At 40.9% G+C, this 21,622-nt stretch overlaps 1 protein-coding gene across 1 annotated transcript in view; it reads right to left on the bottom strand.

Moving 5' to 3' along the window:
- LOC129721343 (division abnormally delayed protein) overlaps positions 1 to 20,901 on the bottom strand; it is a 295,108-nt gene extending 274,207 nt beyond the window's left edge. Inside the window, exon 1 of the mRNA XM_055673793.1 lies at positions 19,420 to 20,901. Coding sequence (XP_055529768.1) covers positions 19,420 to 19,642 — 223 coding nt within the window. The 5' untranslated portion in view covers positions 19,643 to 20,901. The remainder of the gene's footprint in view (positions 1 to 19,419) is intronic.
- Positions 20,902 to 21,622: the final 721 nt, after the last annotated feature.

Genomic DNA, 21,622 nt, shown 5'->3' with positions numbered 1-21,622 from the left:
TTTACCAAGGAATTTACCTGGCTCTGCTCTGCTCTGGCTTTGTTCCACAGTCACCAAAACGCGAGACGACCCACAGCCTGCTGTAGGCCCGATCATGAAGTTTCTCGGCTGCGTCGGAGCAGACCAGAGGCAGGTAGGGCATGCAGAAATCTTGCACTCCCTTGTTGCTCGGTCAGACTGTGTGCGAATGTCTGTCAGCCCTTCGCCTTCCGGATGGGTGCGTTCAGCAGATTTTGATTGGCACTGTATGTAATCTTGTAGCAAAGAGAAAAAAAATACTTTTTGATGCCCACCAAACCCGTTCTGGCGATTAGAGCGGAGGTTTTAGAATTGCTTCAGTATGAGCAGTGTTAATGTGACAAAAAAGGACATTTCTGCGACGCAGTGATAACATTCGATTTTTTTTTGTACTCAACGCAGCCGACTAACTCTCGAATCTGCGCGTCTCATAATTTATCATTTCCAGCCGATTCGTTTGTGTGTTGTTTTTTTTTCACCCGTCCCTATTGTGTCTCACTAGCAGAAATGTTTATTTTATCTAGATTTATTGGGTAGGAACGGTTTTGCATAAACACGCTGTTCGGTTTTCGCGCTGGGTAGGGCGGGGAATCCTGTTTGTTGTTGGCGAAAATTCCTGAGCCATCGCATCGATTGGTGGCATCCTCTTTGCATGCAGAACACCTTAAATGTATTTTTTTACATTTCCGTTGCCACAGAGAAACCAAGGGGCCGCCCGGGCTGCTTGAACCGGCTGGAATCGACCAGCCATAAATCACATTTGGCAGACCCCTCGGCGTCAAGTGCTGGGCGGACGTATTGTTGGATGCCTCACCTTGACTCAGCTGAGAGCACAGCGGGTTTTTATTTTCAACTTAACCTTCATCCATTTACCTGAAAACTGGTTCAACAACATGCGATTTGATCGAGATTCGCTTCATGCACGAGAGGGCACACAACAACTACCGCCACTGAGCTGCCGGGACTCGTGATGACTACGATTCCCGTCCAGTACGACGAAGACTGCATGTTCGTTATTCCCCGTTTCGGACTTCCTTCTTCAAGCCAAGTGGCCGAATACTTACGACCAAAGCCAAAACCAAAACTACCGAGGAGAGCCCCGGATAAGTGTTCGGAATCGCAAGGAAGGTACACCAGGCATATTTGTACTCCACGGAAGAAAAATGTGGAAAAAAACACGAAAAAATAGAGAAGCCGAAGCACATAATAAAAGTCATTGAAGAATTTCGTTGCGTCCTTCTTCCTCCACAATTCGGGTTCGATTATGATGAAGCTTTTCTAAAATTTATGGTTCAATATTATTCTATTCGATACTGCCCCCTGGTTGAGCAGCAAAGGTAGAAAAACTGTACCCGACATGTTTCGGTTCCGAGTTACTCCCGGTTTAATGCTCTGTGATATCGACCAATATTTTTCTTTCACACGCCATTCAAGTGGCGTCACGACACGCACGCCATTGCAGAGAACCGTAACGACGACGGAGTTGACATTGTGATTTTAACTTAAAAAAAAATATAAAACCTGTCCCTTTCAGGGAAAACTCATCCCAGATTGACCTACCCCAAATTTCGAAATTCTTCAGCTATCTAAAGTAAACATCGACAGTATCGTCGGCATAACTCGTTCAATCATTCCCATTCAATATGCATATTTCGAAAAAACCATCGATTGAAACGAATGGGAAGACCTCGATATCGTTATCATTGTTTGTCTTTCTAGAGTCTGCGAGTGTGTATGTATTGGACGATTCTGGGAGACTGATTGGCGATGTGTTTTCTTTATGTACGAGCCATACGGCGTCGTTATCATTAAACGTATAAAATCCCACCACTCTGTTTGGATTCGATGCGAAGAGATTCCGCCTAGAATCGATTGACGACTTCGTCGATGCAATACTTCACAGCGTACGTTCAAGTGGGATTAGGTGCACTCGAGCTGATCCACTGTTAAAGACTGCGGAAAATAGTGCAAACCACAGCAATATGATCCGGAGTGAACTATACAAACGAGAAACGATTGACAGGTGAATAATAACAGTTTGCCGTAGCAAGAGAGAGATTCTAGGCACGGGCCTGGTAGCACGTAGTAAGCAATAAGGCGAACGAAAGGTTGTCGCTATCAAGGACTTTTGGTTTTGCAACGAAGCGAATAGGAGCAATCGTTGGTACTATTATTCGAATAACGGAAGGAGGCAAAATACAAACTAGGAGAAAATATAAAAAAATGGAATTCTACGGTCGATATAAATCCATTATAAATAAATAAAAAAGTTCATTCAGTACAGAAAATTTTATTCATGCTAATTTCTAACACACACGTATAAAAATTATAGACTGTGAGACGCACGTTAACCCAACGAATTCTCCACAGAAGAATTTGGCAAATCATTCGTTTACACGAATGTCCCGTTCTGACCGGACTTAGACTACTACAGTAGTTTTTCGATTTTATCACTGGTGTGCCAATAGAAATCGAATTTCGTTTAGAGGTAGTGCTTAAAAATTTTGTCTCCTCGAAAAAAGCCCCCATGCAAAATTCATGAAATATTTGATATCGATTTTTTATGCCAAATGTATTAAAAATGCATAAAACATCGAAATCTTGTGTTAACCCTTTTTTTAAATCGGCTTTCTGTGGATAAAGAAATTATTGTACTGGAAAAAGAAAGACAAGAGACGAAAATTTGACAAATAAAAATCTTTCTATACATACATTGTTAATTCTAAAACAAGAGTTCCAAATAAATGAAAATAGGTTGAAACAAACGAATAAAAGAAAATAAATAATTCTGGACGGAGCATAAGGGACCGTACTTGAAAAAAATGCAATAGACAAAAATGGTAATCAAAAATTCGTTTCAAGTCGAATATTTTTGAAACATTGAAGGGAATAAATCAGTATATATTAGCTATGCTTTCAGTTGGTTCATTTAACCTGCTCTGCATGAAAATTTGAAAAATGGTTTCTAAAAGAGCTTCGTAGCCGCAAGTTTGCAGAGTCTGTTTAAATAGGCTGGTGGCCATGGGTTCGAATCTTAGTAGAATTCATCTAGCCATTCGATATCACCGGGCTCAAGCATAGGTTTATTCTCAGGCCCCCACTAACCATTCCTTCTCATTGAATTCTACGAAACCTCAATAATTTTCTCTGGAGTCCCTCTTACAATAAAATTGACCAGAGGAACATTCAATTGAAACCTCTACAGTGAATTGCAACTGGTGGTAATAACTTTTTCGTTACGACTGTTAACTATTTTAGATTTAAGATTTTTCACTAATATTCTCAGTAGAAGATCTGAACGGCAATTTTGTTTACATCCAGTGTGTCGAACGTTGGTCAATCTTCAATTTCTTTGAAAATGCCTTAATCAACAGCCGAAACCGAGACTTTACCGCGACTGCAGAACCGAAAATCCAAAATTTATTGATGAAAATATTAGCAGAAAGAACGAGGCTCGGAGCAGTAGGCGTAAAAAGAAATGGTGAAAAGCATTCACCCAAGCGCAGGCAAAATATAAGCATGTCTTACACTCCTAATAGTGATATTACTAATGACTAGATTCTGTGCCGAACACGCATCAGTATCGGACGTGTTTGGTGATCGCTCCGATAGAATTTAAAACAAAAGACGCGTGAGCAAGTGTTGGCATTGTTTGCCTGGTCGAGTGAAGGTTCAAGGTCGCCCGCCTTTGTGCAACTGTTTCGCATCGTGGCTGTTTGCTGGTGCGTAAGCCGATTTGGCTGCTAAGTGATTTGTGCTACAGCAGTGGACGAGAATCTCAACACAAAGGAGGAAAAAGAAGAAGCCAACAGTTGACAGCGAGTTGTGTCGCTGTGCTGAGTGATCGCACACCCGGCTCGCTGCTGGTGGCTGTTTGGAGCTGCTGTATTGGTGCTGCTGGCTGTAACGGCTGCAGCTTCGACCGTTCGGACAACCAACCCTGCTGAAAGGAGAAGTAAAGAGGTACGTGTTGTGTCGGCGCTAGTGCGCTAGATTTAGCGCGATGGATGTAGTTCCTTCGCCTCCCGTGCCACCATCCCCGAACCCCTCCGACTCTGTCCCTCCTGCCAACCCTTCCTCTGTTAATTCTCCAGCCCCCCCTCGCCCCAGGCTTTACCCGGACGGACCTCAGGGCAGCTTTACTGTTTTCTTTCGGCCAAAAGCAGGACCGAAATCGAAACCGTTAAACATCCTGCAGATTTCGAAAGACCTGACGAAGGGGTACAAGGCCGTGACCGAAATCTCCAAGGTCAGACCCAACAAGCTCCGTGTCGTGGTCAGCGACCTGGAACAGGCCAACGCTATTGCTCGCTCCGAGCTTTTCACACGCGAGTATCGCGTTTATATACCCGCACGAGACGTGGAGATCGACGGTGTCATAACCGATTCGAGTCTGTCGGTCGAGTGTATCTTGGCAAGCGGTTTTGGCTGCTTCAAAAATGCTTTGTGTCACGACGTAAAAGTAAAGATCATAGATTGCAAGCAATTGCGGTCGGTGTCTCTTGTCAACGGCACAAAAGTGTACACTCCGTCAGACTCGTTTCGTGTTACGTTTGCCGGATCTGCTCTCCCTAGCCACGTCTCGATCGATCGGGTTCGTCTGCCTGTGCGATTGTATGTACCCCGTGTTATGAATTGCACCAATTGCAAGCAGCTAGGCCACACAGCCGCCTTCTGCTGCAATAAGGCGCGATGTAGCAAGTGTGGAGAAACTCATGCGGACGATTCTTGCAGTGTAAATGCTGAAAAATGTATTCACTGCAGGGAAAATCAGCATGAGCTCTCCACATGCCCGGTGTACATGCAGCAGAGATAAAATCAAGCGGTCACTTAAGGAGCGTTCAAAGCGATCTTACGCTGAGATGCTGAAGAAGACCGTGACCACTTTTACCATAACATCGAACCCCTTTGATCTGTTGTCCTCTGATGAAACCGATTCTGTCGATTCACCAGCGGGAACATCTTATGCCAATCCTGGGGCGTCTAGAAAGAGGAAAAATATTTCCTCTCCTAAACTTCCCCGAAAAGGTCCTAAGATTTCCCAAAGTGAAATGAAAGTTACAAACAAACCAAACAGTGCTGCGGAAAAACTGAAGCAATCTCCTCCTGGGCTTGCAAATTTAAAGTCCCAGAAGGAGTTCCCAGCACTGCCAGGAACATCTAAAACCCCAGTTGTTCCTTTTGCACACCCAGTTGATGAAACAAACTCTAGATTTGTGAAATTTTCTGACATTGTGGACTGGATCTTTGAAAATTTCAATGTACCCGATCCAATTAAAATTTTTCTTACAGCATTCCTCCCAACAGTTAGATCATTTTTGAAGCAGTTGACTGCCCAATGGCCCCTCCTTGCAGCGATTGTATCCTTCGATGCCTAATTCATCTGCGTATACCAGCGGTTCTCAACCTTTCTTTGCCCGCGTACCCCTTGGCGATATTTTTCATATCGATTGTACCCCCTGGCTTAGAACGTTCTCGCAGAATGGAAGAGAGCGGTGGTAGATCATGTTGTGGTAGACTAGTTCAGGTTTCAAAGTGAACTATGATTTGTTTGATTGCACAATCATGTTTTAAGGGCAAGATTGAACAACAAAGAAAGTATCATAAAGAAAAATTCCTTAGTCCGCCATTACTGATTTTTCTTTCGCGTACCCCCTGAAGGCGCTCGAGTACCCCCAGAGGTACGCGTACCCCAGGTTGAGAACCGCTGGCGTATACGAAGGATTCTATCTCTGTCTTACAGTGGAATTGTAGAAGTATTTTACCAAAAATGGATTCATTTAAAGTTTTAATAAATAGAAACAAATGCGATGCATTTTCCCTTTGTGAAACTTGGCTTACTTCAAATATTGATCTCAACTTCCATGATTTTAATATTATTCGCCTTGATCGAGACACCCCATATGGAGGAGTACTTTTAGGGATTAAAAAGTGCTATTCTTTCTATCGTATTAACCTCCCCTCGATTCCAGGCATCGAAGTTGTCGCATGTCAAATGACAATACAAGGTAAGGAGCTTTGCATTGCCTCAATATATATTCCTCCCAGAGCACAGGTTGGGCAACGGTTGCTCTTTGATTTAATAGAACTTCTTCCCTCGCCACGTTTGATTTTGGGAGACTTCAACTCTCATGGTGTGGCTTGGGGTTCCCCCTACAATGATAACCGCTCCTCTTTAATCTATAACCTTTGCGATGACTTCGACATGACTATTTTGAACAACGGTGAAATGACACGTATCCCGAAACCTCCAGCGCGCCCAAGCGCTTTGGATCTATCCTTATGTTCGACGTCGCTACGGTTGGATTGCACATGGAAGGTAATCCTCGATCCCCACGGTAGCGACCATTTGCCTATTCTTATTTCAATTACTAACGAGTCAACCCGCATGCGACCAATTGACATTCCGTATGACCTCACACGGAATGTCGATTGGAAGTTATACGAGGAAATGATTTCAAAAGCGGTCGAGTCGATTCAACATCATCCATCACTTGAAGAATACAACCTCCTCGCGGGCTTAATCCTCGACCCCGCTTTGCAAGCCCAAACGAAGAAATATCCCGGCGTAACGAACAAAAAGCGGCCTCCAACTCCGTGGTGGGACAAAGAGTGCTCCGATGTCTACACGCAAAGATCCGACGCGTTTTTGGCCTTCCAGAAGGGAGGTATACCCGACGACTATATACGGTATTCGGAGCTTAATACCAAGCTTAAAAGCCTGGCCAAAGCAAAGAAACGCGGATATTGGCGTCGGTTCGTGAACGAGACGTCGAGGGAGACATCGATGAGCACTCTTTGGAACACAGCCCGAAGAATGCGGAATCGCGTAACGGTCAACGAAAGCGAGGAGTCTTCAAGTCGGTGGATATTTGATTTTGCCAGGAAAGTATGTCCGGACTCTGTTCCTGCGCAAAACTTTGTTCGCGATACGTCTCCGGGCCACGATGCGATAGAATCACCTTTAACGATGGCAGAATTTTCAGTTGCCCTCCTGTCCTGTAACAATAACGCGCCTGGGTTAGATAGAATCAAATTCAACTTGTTGAAGAATCTACCAGGCAATGCCAAGAGGCACTTGTTGAACTTGTTCAATAAGTTCCTGGAGCAAAACATTGTACCGCAGGATTGGAGGCAAGTGAAGGTGATCGCCATCCAAAAACCGGGAAAACCAGCTTCTGATCACAACTCTTATAGGCCGATTGCAATGCTATCCTGTATCCGGAAATTGATGGAGAAAATGATACTCCGTCGTTTAGACCATTGGGTCGAATCAAATGGTCTACTATCAGATACTCAATTTGGCTTCCGCCGTGCCAAAGGAACGAATGATTGTCTTGCGTTGCTTTCTACAGATATTCAGCTAGCCTATGCTCGCAAAGAACAAATGGCATCTGTGTTCTTGGACATTAGGGGGCTTTTGATTCCGTTTCTATTGACATTCTTTCGGGTAAACTTCACCGACAAGTATTTTCTCCAATTTTGAACAATTTTTTGCACAATTTGCTGTCCGAAAAGCACATGCATTTTACGCACGGCGATTTGGCAACTTTTCGCATTAGCTACATGGGTCTTCCCCAGACCTCATGTTTAAGCCCCCTTCTTTACAACTTTTATGTAAATGACATTGACGAATGTCTGGCAAATTCATGCACGATAAGACAACTTGCAGACGACAGCGTGGTTTCTGTTACAGGAGCCAAAGCTGTCGATTTGCAAGGACCATTGCAAGATACCTTGGACAATTTGTCTGCTTGGGCTTTACAGCTAGGTATCGAATTCTCTCCGGAGAAGACTGAGATAGTAGTTTTTTCTAGGAAGCATGAACCTGCTCAGCTTCAAACACAATTAATGGGTAAAACGATTTCTCAGGTTTTGGTATACAAATATCTTGGTGTCTGGTTCGATTCAAAAGGCACCTGGGGTTGTCACGTTAGGTATCTGATGAAAAAATGTCAACAAAGAGTGAATTTTCTTCGTACAATAACCGGACAATGGTGGGGAGCCCACCCAGGAGACCTTATAAGGCTTTACCAAACAACGATATTGTCTGTCGTTGAGTACGGGTGTTTCTGCTTCCGCCCCGCAGCAAACACACATTTGATCAAACTGGAGCGAATACAATATCGTTGTTTGCGTATCGCCTTGGGTTGCATGCAGTCGACCCATACGATGAGTTTGGAGGTCTTAGCTGGAGTACTACCATTTAAAAACCGCTTCTGGAGCCTGTCTTCTCGCATTCTTATCAAATGTGAGGTCTTGAACCGTCCTGTGATTGAAAATTTTGAAAGGTTAATCGAACTTAATTCTCAAACCCGTTTTATGACATTGTATTTCAATCACATGTCCCAAAATATTAACCCTTCTTCGAATATTCCAAATCGTGTCAACTTATCAAATACTTCTGATTTTACTGTATTTTTCGATACATCCATGATAGAAGAAACTCGTGGAATCCCGGATCATTTATGCGTGCAGCAGAACCCCAAAATTTTTTCCAATAAATATCGAAACATCAACTGCGACAATATGTTCTACACTGACGGATCACTTCTTGATGGGTCCACTGGCTTCGGTATTTTCGATAACAATTCAACCGTCTCCCATAAGCTCGATAATCCTGCTTCTGTTTACGTCGCAGAATTGGCTGCAATTCAGTACACCCTAGGGGTTATCGAAAAAATGCCCACGGACCATTATTTCATCTTCACGGACAGTCTCAGTTCCATTGAGGCTCTCCGATCGATGAAAGATGTTAAGCACTCTCCGTATTTCCTGGGGAAAATACGGGAACATCTGAGTGCTTTATCCGAAAAATCTACTCAGATTACCTTAGCGTGGGTCCCTTCTCACTGCTCGATACCGGGCAATGAGAAAGCGGACTCTTTGGCTAAGGTGGGCGCAACAAACGGTGGAATTTATGAAAAACCAATTGTCTTTAATGAATTTTTCTCATTTGTACGTCAGAATACGATTATCAGTTGGCAAAATGCTTGGACCAGAGGGGAACTGGGAAGGTGGTTACATTCCATAATCCCCAAGGTGTCGACGAACCCGTGGTTCAAGGGGTTGGATGTAGGTCGGGATTTCATTTGCGTGATGTCCCGGCTTAAGTCCAATCACTATAGTTTTGACGCGCATCTCCGTCGTGTTGGGCTCGGGGAAAGTGGTATCTGTGCCTGTGGTGATGGTTATCACGACATAGAGCACGTTGTTTGGTCATGCCCTGTACACCGTGACGCCAGGTCTAAATTAATAGCTTCCCTGCAGGCCGAAGGTAGGCAGTCGGCTGTTCCTGTTCGTGATGTCTTGGCGAGCCGTGACCTATCCTATATGTCCCTTATATACGTTTTCCTGAAATCCATCCACGCCCCAGTTTAGTCTTATCCCCTTCCGCCTACATCCAACCAAACGACAAGAACACGTTAAGACCCCGGATCCGGAAACAGCAATCAGACCCGCACGATACTCTCAAGGCCCGATGGAAACAACCCAATATGCCAGTCCGTAATATCTTGGCCCAGCAGCGGAACAAATTTAATATGTTGCTTACCTATGGCAATGAAAACCATCATACAGTAAACCAGTACTTTTAATGCAAAATATTATAGCTTTAAGTTAGATTTAGTTTCAGCTCGTAGTCGGCAGCGAGGATAAAAAATTTGCTTTTAGTTATGAGGATACTTTAGAAAGTAATCTACCAGATATAATTGGCGCCGTTAAACATTAAATTGTATTTGTGCCGTGTCAAATAAATTATAGATGAACAAAAAAAAATTACTAATGACTGAAGTGCGGAATATTGCAGACACTTCAAAACCGCAACCTACTAGGAATAATTTGTAAATAATGGATTTTTCGTCATAGAAACAGAGCTTCGCTGCTACCATGTTTTGGAATATACCGAGTGCGGCAGAAAAAAAGCGAAAATGTTCAAACTTTAGAGCAGTTCCACGAAAAATGTCCCAGTTTTAATATATTCTGATTGGTCATTTTTGATTTGGCCGAAACTTTGCATAAACGTTTCTATGAGCAACAAAATGCAATTATCTATGCAAATAAATATAAATTATCCAGCCACATTTCAGCCACATCAAAACGGTCAATCAAATTGGTTGCCCGTTTTATTGTGGAATTGCACTTTAGTATTGCGTTAATTTGTGTAACTAATAACTTATTTTTGGAGACAGTGTATTTGTTTACGTTTACTTTTGAATGCCGCATCAGAACATCAGAATTATGTTAGTGCAAATTTTAAAAAATGTGCACCAAAGAAATAATCACGAGCCCAGAAGACGCCGAATGAGGCTTACAAGGTGGATGTCATTTCGTCATCATTTCGCACCAGAAAATCTCAACAGGATGGTCCTTAACAGTGGAAACCGGGAAGCGGAGCGAAGGACGAACTCTTAAGTTTCGCATAGATTCCCAAGGGTTCCTCACATTGGAATGGTAGTCATCCCCAATAAAAAAAAAACCGAAAACAAAATCCTCTAGACTGTTCTGCCTTTTGGCTAACAGAATCGTGTAATGAGAGTCCATTGGATTCGAAATCTTCCACCCTAAAGGATTCGCAGAATTGGAAACGATCAGATTCACTTGAGCTAGTTCGCGATGATTTTGAAGAACAATAACAAGCTTACACACTGAAAATTCTGAGTGTAGATTCCCAAAATAGAGATCAATGAGAAGGTTCAGTTGGAAGAATTTATCTTACGATTTCGTCATCAAGTTATAGGAATTCTGGGAATTTTCACTCGAGATTCTTGTGAATAAATGAGAATACCCCTTCATAGAAATTACGTAACGCTGTAGAAGAATTCGCATAATTAAAATGCTCATTTTGTTTAGTCCTGTGCGCCGCCACGCCACGCCGCCGCCGCCGACACTTTTACGCACGCCGCCGCCGCCGATGATTTGGACTCGGCGCGCCGCCAAAGAAATTTTTGGTGCGCCGCCGAGAAAATCTTTACCGCGCCGATAGTGATTGTGTATGCTGGATTTTTTCCTGGTTATAGAAATAGCGCAAATCACAGCCGATAAGGGAACACTCGTATAGGTATTAGGTAATGCGGAATTTGGAAATTCTCAATACCCCTTCACCCCTACGTAATGCAATTTTGCATGGTGGCCTCACGCAGTGTAACACTTCGTTAAGTATTTTCCCTCTCCTGAGCGTGTATTTACGAATGTTCCTAAGTGTAAATTATCTTAATTTGTGGAAATTTGATACAATATTTGACAATAAATATTCAGACTTTTTTATCGAATGAAATCAAAAATATCAATGTCATTATCAGTGATTTGCTTCGTCAGTTTGCTTCGAGAAAATTGTTTCAGTTATCATAACATTTGTTTTTTATTTTTATGCAAACGTATGAGAAGTCTTAAAATGTTCAAAAAATTTATGAAAAATGACTAGTGTTTTTTCATTAATTATTTGGTAATTTTCTTTAGAATACAAAGTTTTTTTTGGAGATCAAAATGCGGGAATTCACTAAAAATTTTGCGCAAATTAAATAGTTGATCAAATTGCGCTGAAACAGACATTTTTGTAGATAGTTTTTTCGTCAACATTTTCAAGCACGACTATATTTTTTGTTGATTTCTCGTTAATTTTTATTTTTTTTCCTCTGTGCGACCAGAGACATTTGATCTATTGTGACATTGGCCAGGTGTTTTCTGTACTCCGCACTTCATATTATTGGTAGTAAATGTACACTTTTCATTTATATCCGTGCTTGTGTGAGAGAGTTTACCCTTTCGTTTCAAGCTTACTGCTCTACTACAACGAGCCTCTTACTATTCTACCAATATTGCCAAATTACAATTCCCAGGAGTGAGACTACACCTAACGTTCCCCTCTGGCCATTATGTCAAGATGAAGGAACCTTATCGAAACCTCGTTCCTCGTGCCCATACCGCCAATTACAATTTCCTGGAGAGGATTAATATTCCTCAGAACAGTTTTATTATAAGAAAGACTTATTTTGTCAAGAGGGAGGAGTCTTAACGAAACCTCGTTGCTCCTACCAACACAATCACAGTTACCCGAGGAGGACTTAATGCTTCACCTCTGGTCAGTTTTATCCCAAAACACGCAATAGAAAATGAAGAAACTGTGGTGTTTACCGAAGAACTCTATTCGATTGAAAAGAGTTTCCCATTTTTTCAGTTATTCCATGGGTAACCTAACAAAATATATGAAAGTTAAAAATGACTCTCTAACGTTAGATTTATCGAATTTTCCCAAAGGTCTACGGTTAATCGAAATCAACATATCAAAAAACTATCTATCTTTTTTCCTAAATTGAACGTCTCTGGGAACAGTATTCCATGTAATTTTTTGTTGTGGGCTCGTTGATGATTTTTCTTGGGATTTACACTTGTTTGTACTTTCTCTGCTTGGTTTATTATTTTCTGGTTATTCAATTGTTTGTTTACTTGATATCTTACCAATTTTATTTCTATTTTTGACATTCTTACAACTCTGACGCATACATTTTTATTTATGAACGTTCAATTAAAAAAAATCGAACATGAGAGTACAAAAGCACACATTATGCGCAATATAATAGCTAACGGCGTCACGCCGGCGCGCCGATCGCCGCCGAGGTAAAATGTTTTCTACGCCGCCGCCGCCGGTGATATGGTCGGCGCACAGGTCTAATTTTGTTATGTAACGCTGATTCAACCTTCCCCTCCTCTATGTAACAAATCGTAACGTTCAAGGATACCCCCTCAACCCTATGAGCGTTACATAAAATATGGTTGCCGTCCAACAACAAACGCCGCTCAGTATACCGTTCAAAATTGAACTCATTCCATGTAAAAATTTCATGGAATCCAACGGTGATGATATCTTTTAAATCCAAGTCCTGTAGATGGTATTATTTTCCCCAATTCACCTTATTCTTGTAATCCATACTACAATTGTCGACGCAAATTTTCTGCTCAAATATAAACCTAACTAAAATCGGAAAGTCAAATGACGTTCGTTTCATTCGATTCTGAGCTATGGAAGTTATATATTCTGCCCCAATTCAATATTTTTGTGATTTTTATACCTAAACTCATATAACCAAAATTGCCGCTGAGCTTGCTACTCGAAAATATACTTATCAAATTTACTTATCATCAGATTCTATTCCCGTAACCACAATTCACTTTATTTTTTCAAGATGAGATTTTCTTTGGCTTGGTCGGATCCTAAGATGGCCTATATGGAATTCAAAATACGGGACAAGAATTTTGCTACTCGAATTGCCGTGGATAATTCAGAAAATTTGACTCACGAAGATGAAAACAACAAAGATAGTGATTCAGAGAAGAGTGAAGATGTTTGTGAAACTATCAAATAATAATTAACGGTGATTATTACAGGGTGCGGCTGGAAAAAATGCGAAAATTTTATGTATTTCTTCATATTTAATTTTCAACTACTTTAGGTAGTAATTTTAAAATTTTCTAGCTCAGTTATCTTTATTAGGCTCTTTCAAATAAATTTACACGATGTGTACTCCATTTTTATTATTGACATTCTCAAGACAACGGCCGGAAGCAGAGCATACCTTTCGAACGTAGTCGTCGGGTATCAAAGCCTTCATACTAGGTTGGGATGTTTTGCAGTCTTGTGCTCCACAATATGCCCAAATCGAATAATCCAACGAATCGAGGTTCGAAGCCATAAATCTTTCGACCAAAATTTCATGTTTTCCATCAGCTATCGTTAAGTCCGCTTTGACGCGTCATATGGCGCTCCACCCTGTTTTAGAACAACGTATTGATTTTAAGAGAAGTTGGTCTTTAACCAGGAAAACACTAGGTTCTTTAAAATAGCGATATACACTTCGGCTTTGATTTTTACACCAGAATCACAAACCAGCACAGTGGTCCAATAAGGCAAAAAGTGGAACTTAGTTCCATAACGCCTTTTGCCTTCATCCTAGCTTAATAAAGTCTTCGGAACAATTGTTTGTATGAATGACCCGCATAATCACAAATTGTCAAAAAGTATGAAAAGTTTACTATACTAAAAACAAAAAAAAATAGCTTTTTGTGTTAAGAGATAGAAGAATAGTTTGTTCAGCAAAGTTGTAGAAGATTCAAAAATATGAAACTTTGTCGAACAAATGAAAATCCTATCTTTTTTTGGTACAAAGTTAAAGATGAATATTACATGGAACTTACTTAAAAGTTAGTTTTTTGTACTTAACTTTTGTTAGTCGCATTTTACATGAAAGTATTGTTCAGAGGAATTATTAAGGCACACAAAACACACATTTTTGCCGAAGGTAATATATATCCAGGACTTTTCCTTACAAAGTCATATCACATCTAGAATTAAAAATTAATTTTTCTATAATTTCAAGAACGTATAGGTTTTTTTTGTTAGGGAATTAGAATTACGTTGTCCATTGATGTGAACTTTTGTAATAACGTATAGGTTAAAAAGGAGCAAGTGAAATCATGATGTCAATACATTTTCTTGAAGATAAGCTAAAGTACTATAAACTCCTTAAGGTTCCATTTGTCCCAATCCAGTTGAGAAAATCGAAAATAATAACAGAGTAAGAAAATTTACATATCATTAACAAATGGAAGCCGATTGTCTGAAGCGCTCCTGAGAGCTAGAGAACCCAGAAGCAAAATATTCAAAAATGCACTTTGAAAGTTTACGATAACGAAAAAAAACAGCGGAAAGGCCACAACAGAAATTAGTCCCAAATCGAAAAAAAAAAACATTCGAAGCGGCAGAGAAATTTTTAAACCAAAAATAATACATCTAAAAAAATGATCTCTGATTAGATTCTAATAACTTAAAAAGCAACTATAAACCATAAAACTCAAATGAAATATATCAAATTTAAAAGGGTTGCGAAACGTCTCTGAATGCTAGAAAAGGATAGCAATAAAAATTATGGTTTAAGACATTTTAATTCGACAGAAGAAGTAAAAAAAAATATAAACAAAACTTGAAGAAAGGACTGAACAATGCTTTTTACGTACAAAAGAAACAGAAGAAAATAAAAATTCGTCCTAAAATTTATAAAAAAAAACCCTGAAACAAACGGACGAAACAAACTTGGTACATATTCTGAATTAACTAAAATGCTTGAGAACGCTCCTGTAATCCATAAAGAAAGGAAATGATGTTAAATTTGGTTCAAATTAAGTAACTGATTCAAACGAGAGGAAGAACCAAAAAAGTAAATAATTCAAATTCAGCCTAAAAGGGCGAAGCAAACATTTATTCCAAACTTGTTTAAAATTGATTCCATACATGGATGAAACTGATTGAATTTAGAATCATAGGTTAGAAGAAAGTGTCTCAAAGAGTGTCAACAAAGTTTATGATGAATGCAGACTTTTCTCAAAAATCAATGATTGACACTTAGTACTGTGGAAATAAAGCTGTCTAAAGATCGAGCGCGCTTGAATACTCTGGTACATGAATCTTGAACGGTAAGTGTTGACACTATTTTGATTATTATGGTAATATATCTAATTCTAATAAATGAAGTTTTTGCACTTGTATTCATTTTACTCTGTCCTGGGCCTGCTGAAATAGCTCCATTGTGACTGTTTATGTAATGTAGTTTATCAAATTTTGTTACATTCTGGGCGAAAGATTCGGTAGGAGTTAGTAGCAGGGAAGAGATACAGAAAGTGGCACGGAAATATTTATACTGCTTTTATTCCAGTGATGTTTTCGATATATTCGAACTGTATTCCTGTGTGTTTTAAGTGCCTCAAATACATACTTTCTTTTAGGAAATTGAAGAATGGGCCAATCAGGCTGAAACATTGACTAGATTTCACTTGCTATGGTTTTAGAATACCTTTGCAGCTAGTCATAATTTGCTGTAATAGTTAAATCCAATGTAAATTTACACAATTGAAATTGAGTGTGGACAAACAAGGCAAAGCACCGGTGGAAAAATATAGTGATGTCCTTTATTATACATGATTCTACACCGCCGAGAGATAAATTATTATTGAATTGATTTGAATAATCGAATTCCGTTTTCGAATTTGCCGCTCCCACCTAATCAGGGTTATTTCAAAATATCACTAAAACATTCAACATGCTCTTTATGTTTATATTAAAATGGAAGTTTATTATTGCATAGATATGTTTTCGTGCAATTAGGAATTAAATGGCTACTTGCTAACAAGCCCTCTATGTTGTGGAGGTAGCAGAGTTCGAATCAAAGTACTTGATTATCTCTTTCGTCGTCCTTCAGCACCGAGCTGTAATTTCGAAAAAAAAACTACACAACCGGTATATCAAAGCTGAGTATATGTGCACAATTTAATTACTATGTTGATTTAATTTCTCTATCATGTCGAACGAAACAGGTTTTAATACTAATACTTTAAGATATGCGTGAGTAAAATTGGTATTGAACCATGATGGCGATACCAATAAATTGCGGATTACAAAAAAAACACCGATATTTGATATGTTTAGATTATGCCAATTTCTGGGATCATTATAATTAGTGATAGTTTTTTGCCCTGACATATCGCCAAATTATCACTCGGTGTGGTTTCAGAAGCATTTTTCATATATCAAAGAAAAAGGGGTACTGGAGTTCTTTGACATCCACTTTAGGAATTTTGAAAAACAATTCAAAACAAAATTCATTTTACGCATCAAGGTTTCCACTAGGGTATCCCAACTCCAGTTAAACATGCTGAATTTCGAGCCGTAAGTCCTACAGCTTTATATTACACCTTTTTTTACTTCCAACTCATCACTATAGTGCAAATCGAAAACATCGATAGCTGCTCGGGACAGATAGGTCGATGTACGATAAAAGCAAACAAAAGACGCGTTGCGTCAGTTGATCAGATAAGAACGTGAAAGCACGCCGAAGGCAAAACAGTCGTTTTGTTTTCAGGCTACAGTCTAAATGGGTAAAACTCGCGAGTTTTAGGGTAAATTCACTAAAGTGCAAGTTTTATCATAAAACTTACTTCCAAATTTGCAGATTTTTTTCGCATTGGTTGGTAAAAAGTTGCGACTGTTGCGAAGCTACCGCACAGCGTCAAACGACGTAGCTTGTTGTGCTAAAGAAAGAAAATAATACTCGCGACACGATTTCGCATAGTAGCTCAAATTACGACGTAAAGCCAGGACGCTGAAGTGGGACCGATCTAGCGATTGCGCAATTTTAATTATTGATAAGATAAACACAGCCGGACGGGGCCGGCGACAGAATCTTATCTGTCTGATTAAAAGTCCGACTCGTGGATCGTCGCTTTCCGAGAATACCTGACCACATCCGAGCTGTCTTTCTGTGTCCAGAGCTGTCCGATGTTTGGTCCCGTATAATTACCGATTATGGCGGCTGGGGCGTACATATATTTACGCATTGAATCTATTTTTACTTCCCAGATTCCCTTGAAACCACCATCAGCCAAGATAAAGAGATAAAGATGGCGCCTTGTGATAAGCGTCCATGGCTGCTTTGTGTTTTATTTCTAGCGACTAAGCAGAAAATGGAAAACCCACTTACTCGTGTAATGACATAGCTTTTGCTTAAAACGCAGATGAAAGCATTACTTCCAGATCCCAGCCTTGTTTATTTGATAAAAAAGTACGATTAAACCCCAGCAAAAAGTAGAGCCAGCCAAGCAAAAAATCAGGGACAGTTATTCCACTGGTCACTTTGTCGATCGGCCCCTTTTCGGCTGCGCCTTTAAACCCGACATTGCCTATGCACCTTTCTTTTGTAGCAACACACTTCAAACTTGTAGTGCTAGATTTGTCGGCCAGATACCTGAACCCACTGTTTTCCTTTCTTCGGACGGCGAAACAAAAAAAAGCTACACTTTGCTAATCTCTTTTTCCTCGCTCCGTTGTTCATTCTCAAAACGACGTTATTATGAATTGCCGATAGGGACACTTGTTTCCCGGGGGTTTATCGCACTTTTCTTCCCAGCACACGCTGCGAAGGACATGGCAGCGCCTGTGTCTGTGTGAAAGTCGAAGCATAATTCGATTTCTGTGAGTAATTTTTTACAGCTTAATTTTAGTATCCTTTCTGCTGAACAATGTGAGAAGACAATCATCAAGCCCACCATTGCACGTATTTATCTGCTCGCAATAAAAACGGCTTGTGGGACTTTTAAAAGGCCAATCCCAGCCTTCATTTACGACAAACGATCGTTGGCCGGATTCGTGATATGTGCGGTTCTTATCCAACCACATGTGCAAAGTTGTTTGTGGGTACACAAAGTACAACCCCTGATTACATCATTCGTGTGTCCTGCAAACTGAAACGTGACTCATCGATTGCCTTTCCTTCATGAGGGTCGTTTATGTTCTCCCCACAACAGTGAACGAGTTTTCCCAGAAATAACGCACACCGGAAGTACGCAAAATATTCTATTTGCTACCCCCACTCAGGCAACCAACGACAGGAAGCACGAAAAATCCACGCCTTAGTGTGGTGAGTAGAATGGGGAAGATTTACGTATGCAATGCTTTTAAAAATTGCATGGTACTGCAGTTCTACTCGTGTACTACTTGCCTGTTTGCTGTGGAAATTGAAGTCACAAAAGAGGCCTGAATTTTATAAACTCATGAGTGCCACTATCCAGTATCAGTCACTTTTCTAAGAGATAGCCTAACTGATCTACACAATCTTAGTATCGACTGTAAGGTCTAGATATTTTCCGATTTAATATCATCATTATTAAGAATGTGACTCGATAACTTTAATCGATACATCCGTAATTGAAACGTGTTTCTAATCATATACTTCTTGAATGACTCAAGAGATAACAAAATAATATTTATTTTCATTTGAAAAGTATTAAAAATACTTTCCAAACGCAACCGAAAAATCAAAATCCTACAAAATGTAACCTAATCCTGTAGAAAGTAATTGAAACTTCATCAAAAATCATCAAATATTTACTAATCTTCTATAACAAAGAGTAAAATTCGTAGAAAAACCACATTGTACGACTAGAAGTATTATTCCGTGTTCATTTACTGCCATATCCAGATTAGAGGCGAACACTAAGCACACGGAAGTAAATTCGCCGTCATAACAACCGATTATCTACGGCCCTGTTTACTCCCCAACCCGGCAATCAAATTCAATTTGTCACTGTTTACACGAACTCGGCGCTAGGGCACCTTTTACAGCCAATTTGACATAAAACTCTAAACACTGTCGATTCCACCCGGTCTCTGCCAAAGCAGCCGTCTATCAATCGGGCCATCAATCGAATGTATACAACAACAATAGCAACAATCACCAATAGTGATAAGAGCAGCGCATTGGTCAATCGAGTGCCCAATACATATCGGCAACCCATTCGGCCTTCTTGAAACACGGACAGCTGTTAAACTCGGTGGTCCTACCAAGTGCTCGTACCTACCTTCGTTCTTGGTGACCGGCGCGATTGTGACGTTGATCGACGAGAAAAAATTGCTGACGTGCTCGCAGCTCAGCAGTTCGTGTTGTTCGACACTTTTGGCCTCCACGGTCGTGCTCGAGCCACCCAGCAGCAGCAGCAGCAGCGTGGTGCTCCACAACATAAGCACCGACGACGGTGACATTTTCGCGTACAAACGTAATCCACGTGAACCAAACATTTCCATTAGTAATTTTCTACAGCGGTTAAAGGAATTTTTAATTGCCAAGCCCTTTGAAATCGGTGTTTTACAGATTTGCTCTGGCTCTCGAGTATATCATATTTACTCTAGCAAACCGGGAAGCGAAGAAAACGGCACGCCACTAATTGGAGGGTTGAATTTCTTAACTGTCGACGTTTTCACTGTTCCACAATTTTATTGAAAGGGCGTCGGGAGGAAACGAGCTATAGCACATTCGAGGTTTTCATGAATTTTTTTCGCAAAAGAAAACGCGACACAGCTTCAACCCAGCCACAAAAACATTAAAAGCCACGGAGCATTCCCGTCTCAGCGGTCGCTCCCGAGGGTGATTACGGCGCAGCTCGTGTAGCCTTTCCTTGTCAACAAACAAACAGTGCGCGGAAAAATCGTAAACAAACCTGAACAGACACTTGCGCGTTTCGTTTCTTATCGATACGGATTCGCCCCAATCACACAATCTTCTTACTCAAAGCACTGCACGGTATTATTTTTATTTACTTGCCGCCGTGCACTCTTTCTTCCACTGATCTACCTTTCAAGGCAAAGGCACCCTGTGCGCGCGCTCTATCTATCACTTCTTCATCAAATTCACACTCATCGCGCTCTCGCTTGCTGTGTTAGCTGCTCTCCTTTCGCGACAGCTTTTTTTACCTTTTTTCGTATGTACGTTCAGCTGTCAAAAAATTCGCGAAAAATGAACTCTCCTCACCGCGGTCGTGGTCGCAGTCGGTCGTCGTCAGTAAGTAGCTGATTATTGTTGCTAGAACTAGCAAAGCCACACACTTATCCACAACAAGTCCAAAAGCTCTTCTCCGGCCGAACACTGCCCTCAGACTACCATATCCGAACGACGGACAGACGGCGTATGCGGAATGATTGTGAAAAGTTGGCAGTGTGCTGGTGCGATTATTTATTGCGAATTTCGCGATCTTTGAACCGAACTGAACTGACTGTCTTCTCCTCTCTTCGACCGTATTGCAAGCGCGTTGATCTCGCCTTCGAACCACTTCGACTACAACAGCGGAACGACTAGGACCCTTCTACCGGTACTGGAAAATCGGGAAATTAGCCCTAGCTTTGTGGGTTGTAGAACTGACACTCTTTAGGCGGTAATATCCTAACACTCCTTTTTTCACCACGGTACGGTTCTCCTAGGGCTCGGATGGCTCCTCTTTGCTACCGTAAACAAACCTGCGTTAACCCAACCAACCATAACAAATGCCCGAAATGAACTGAACGGCCAAGAATGAAAACTCCTCAAGCCACAGGCGACTCTCTCTTAGCTCGATTCGATTCGATTCGATTCGCTTTGCATCACACAACACCAGCATATATGCGGCTTTGTGTTTGTTGTATGATTTTCATTCATAATTCTCTCTCCTGCTGCCAGAGCCAGCAGAACTGCAGCATTCGCATCACGGCAGGGCGGTAGTTCATTTCGTTTGCTCCCAATTCGGTGCGCTGATTGGACGAACGCTCCCATCATCATGAATGGTTCGCGCTGTGCGCTCTCACTGCAACGAGATGAATCGCTCACGCGCTCCCGGTTTCACTCTCGCGCACTCCGATGCGATGTTTTTCATCCGCTTCATCCGGGTGGCCACAATCAGCTGATTGGAGGTGGAGGAGAATAACAGGTATGATGAATGAAGAAAACGCATACGCACGGTATTTATTGGCGCAGGGCGCGTTGAAACGATTGTATCAGATTAAATCTTTCAAATGATGTGATAACATTATGGCGATGTTGAACGGTCTTCTATGCATATTATAGTTTGATAAGATAAATACACAAATAGTGTTCGATTTATTCAATTATTTTTCTTACAGTGGCGTATTTTTCTCACAGTGGCGTATTCAGAGGATGAGTGTTTCATTAAGAGTTCAAAAGTGGAAATTGGAATTTGGAATTAGACTTTTTTTTTTCACGCAGATTTCATAATTTATTCGTTTTTCACAAGGATT

The sequence above is a fragment of the Wyeomyia smithii genome, chromosome 2, assembly GCF_029784165.1.
Source record: "Wyeomyia smithii strain HCP4-BCI-WySm-NY-G18 chromosome 2, ASM2978416v1, whole genome shotgun sequence".
NCBI lineage: Eukaryota > Metazoa > Arthropoda > Insecta > Diptera > Culicidae > Wyeomyia > Wyeomyia smithii.
The sequence above is the reverse complement of the archived record's forward strand: the minus strand, read 5'-3'. Positions and strand labels throughout refer to the sequence as shown.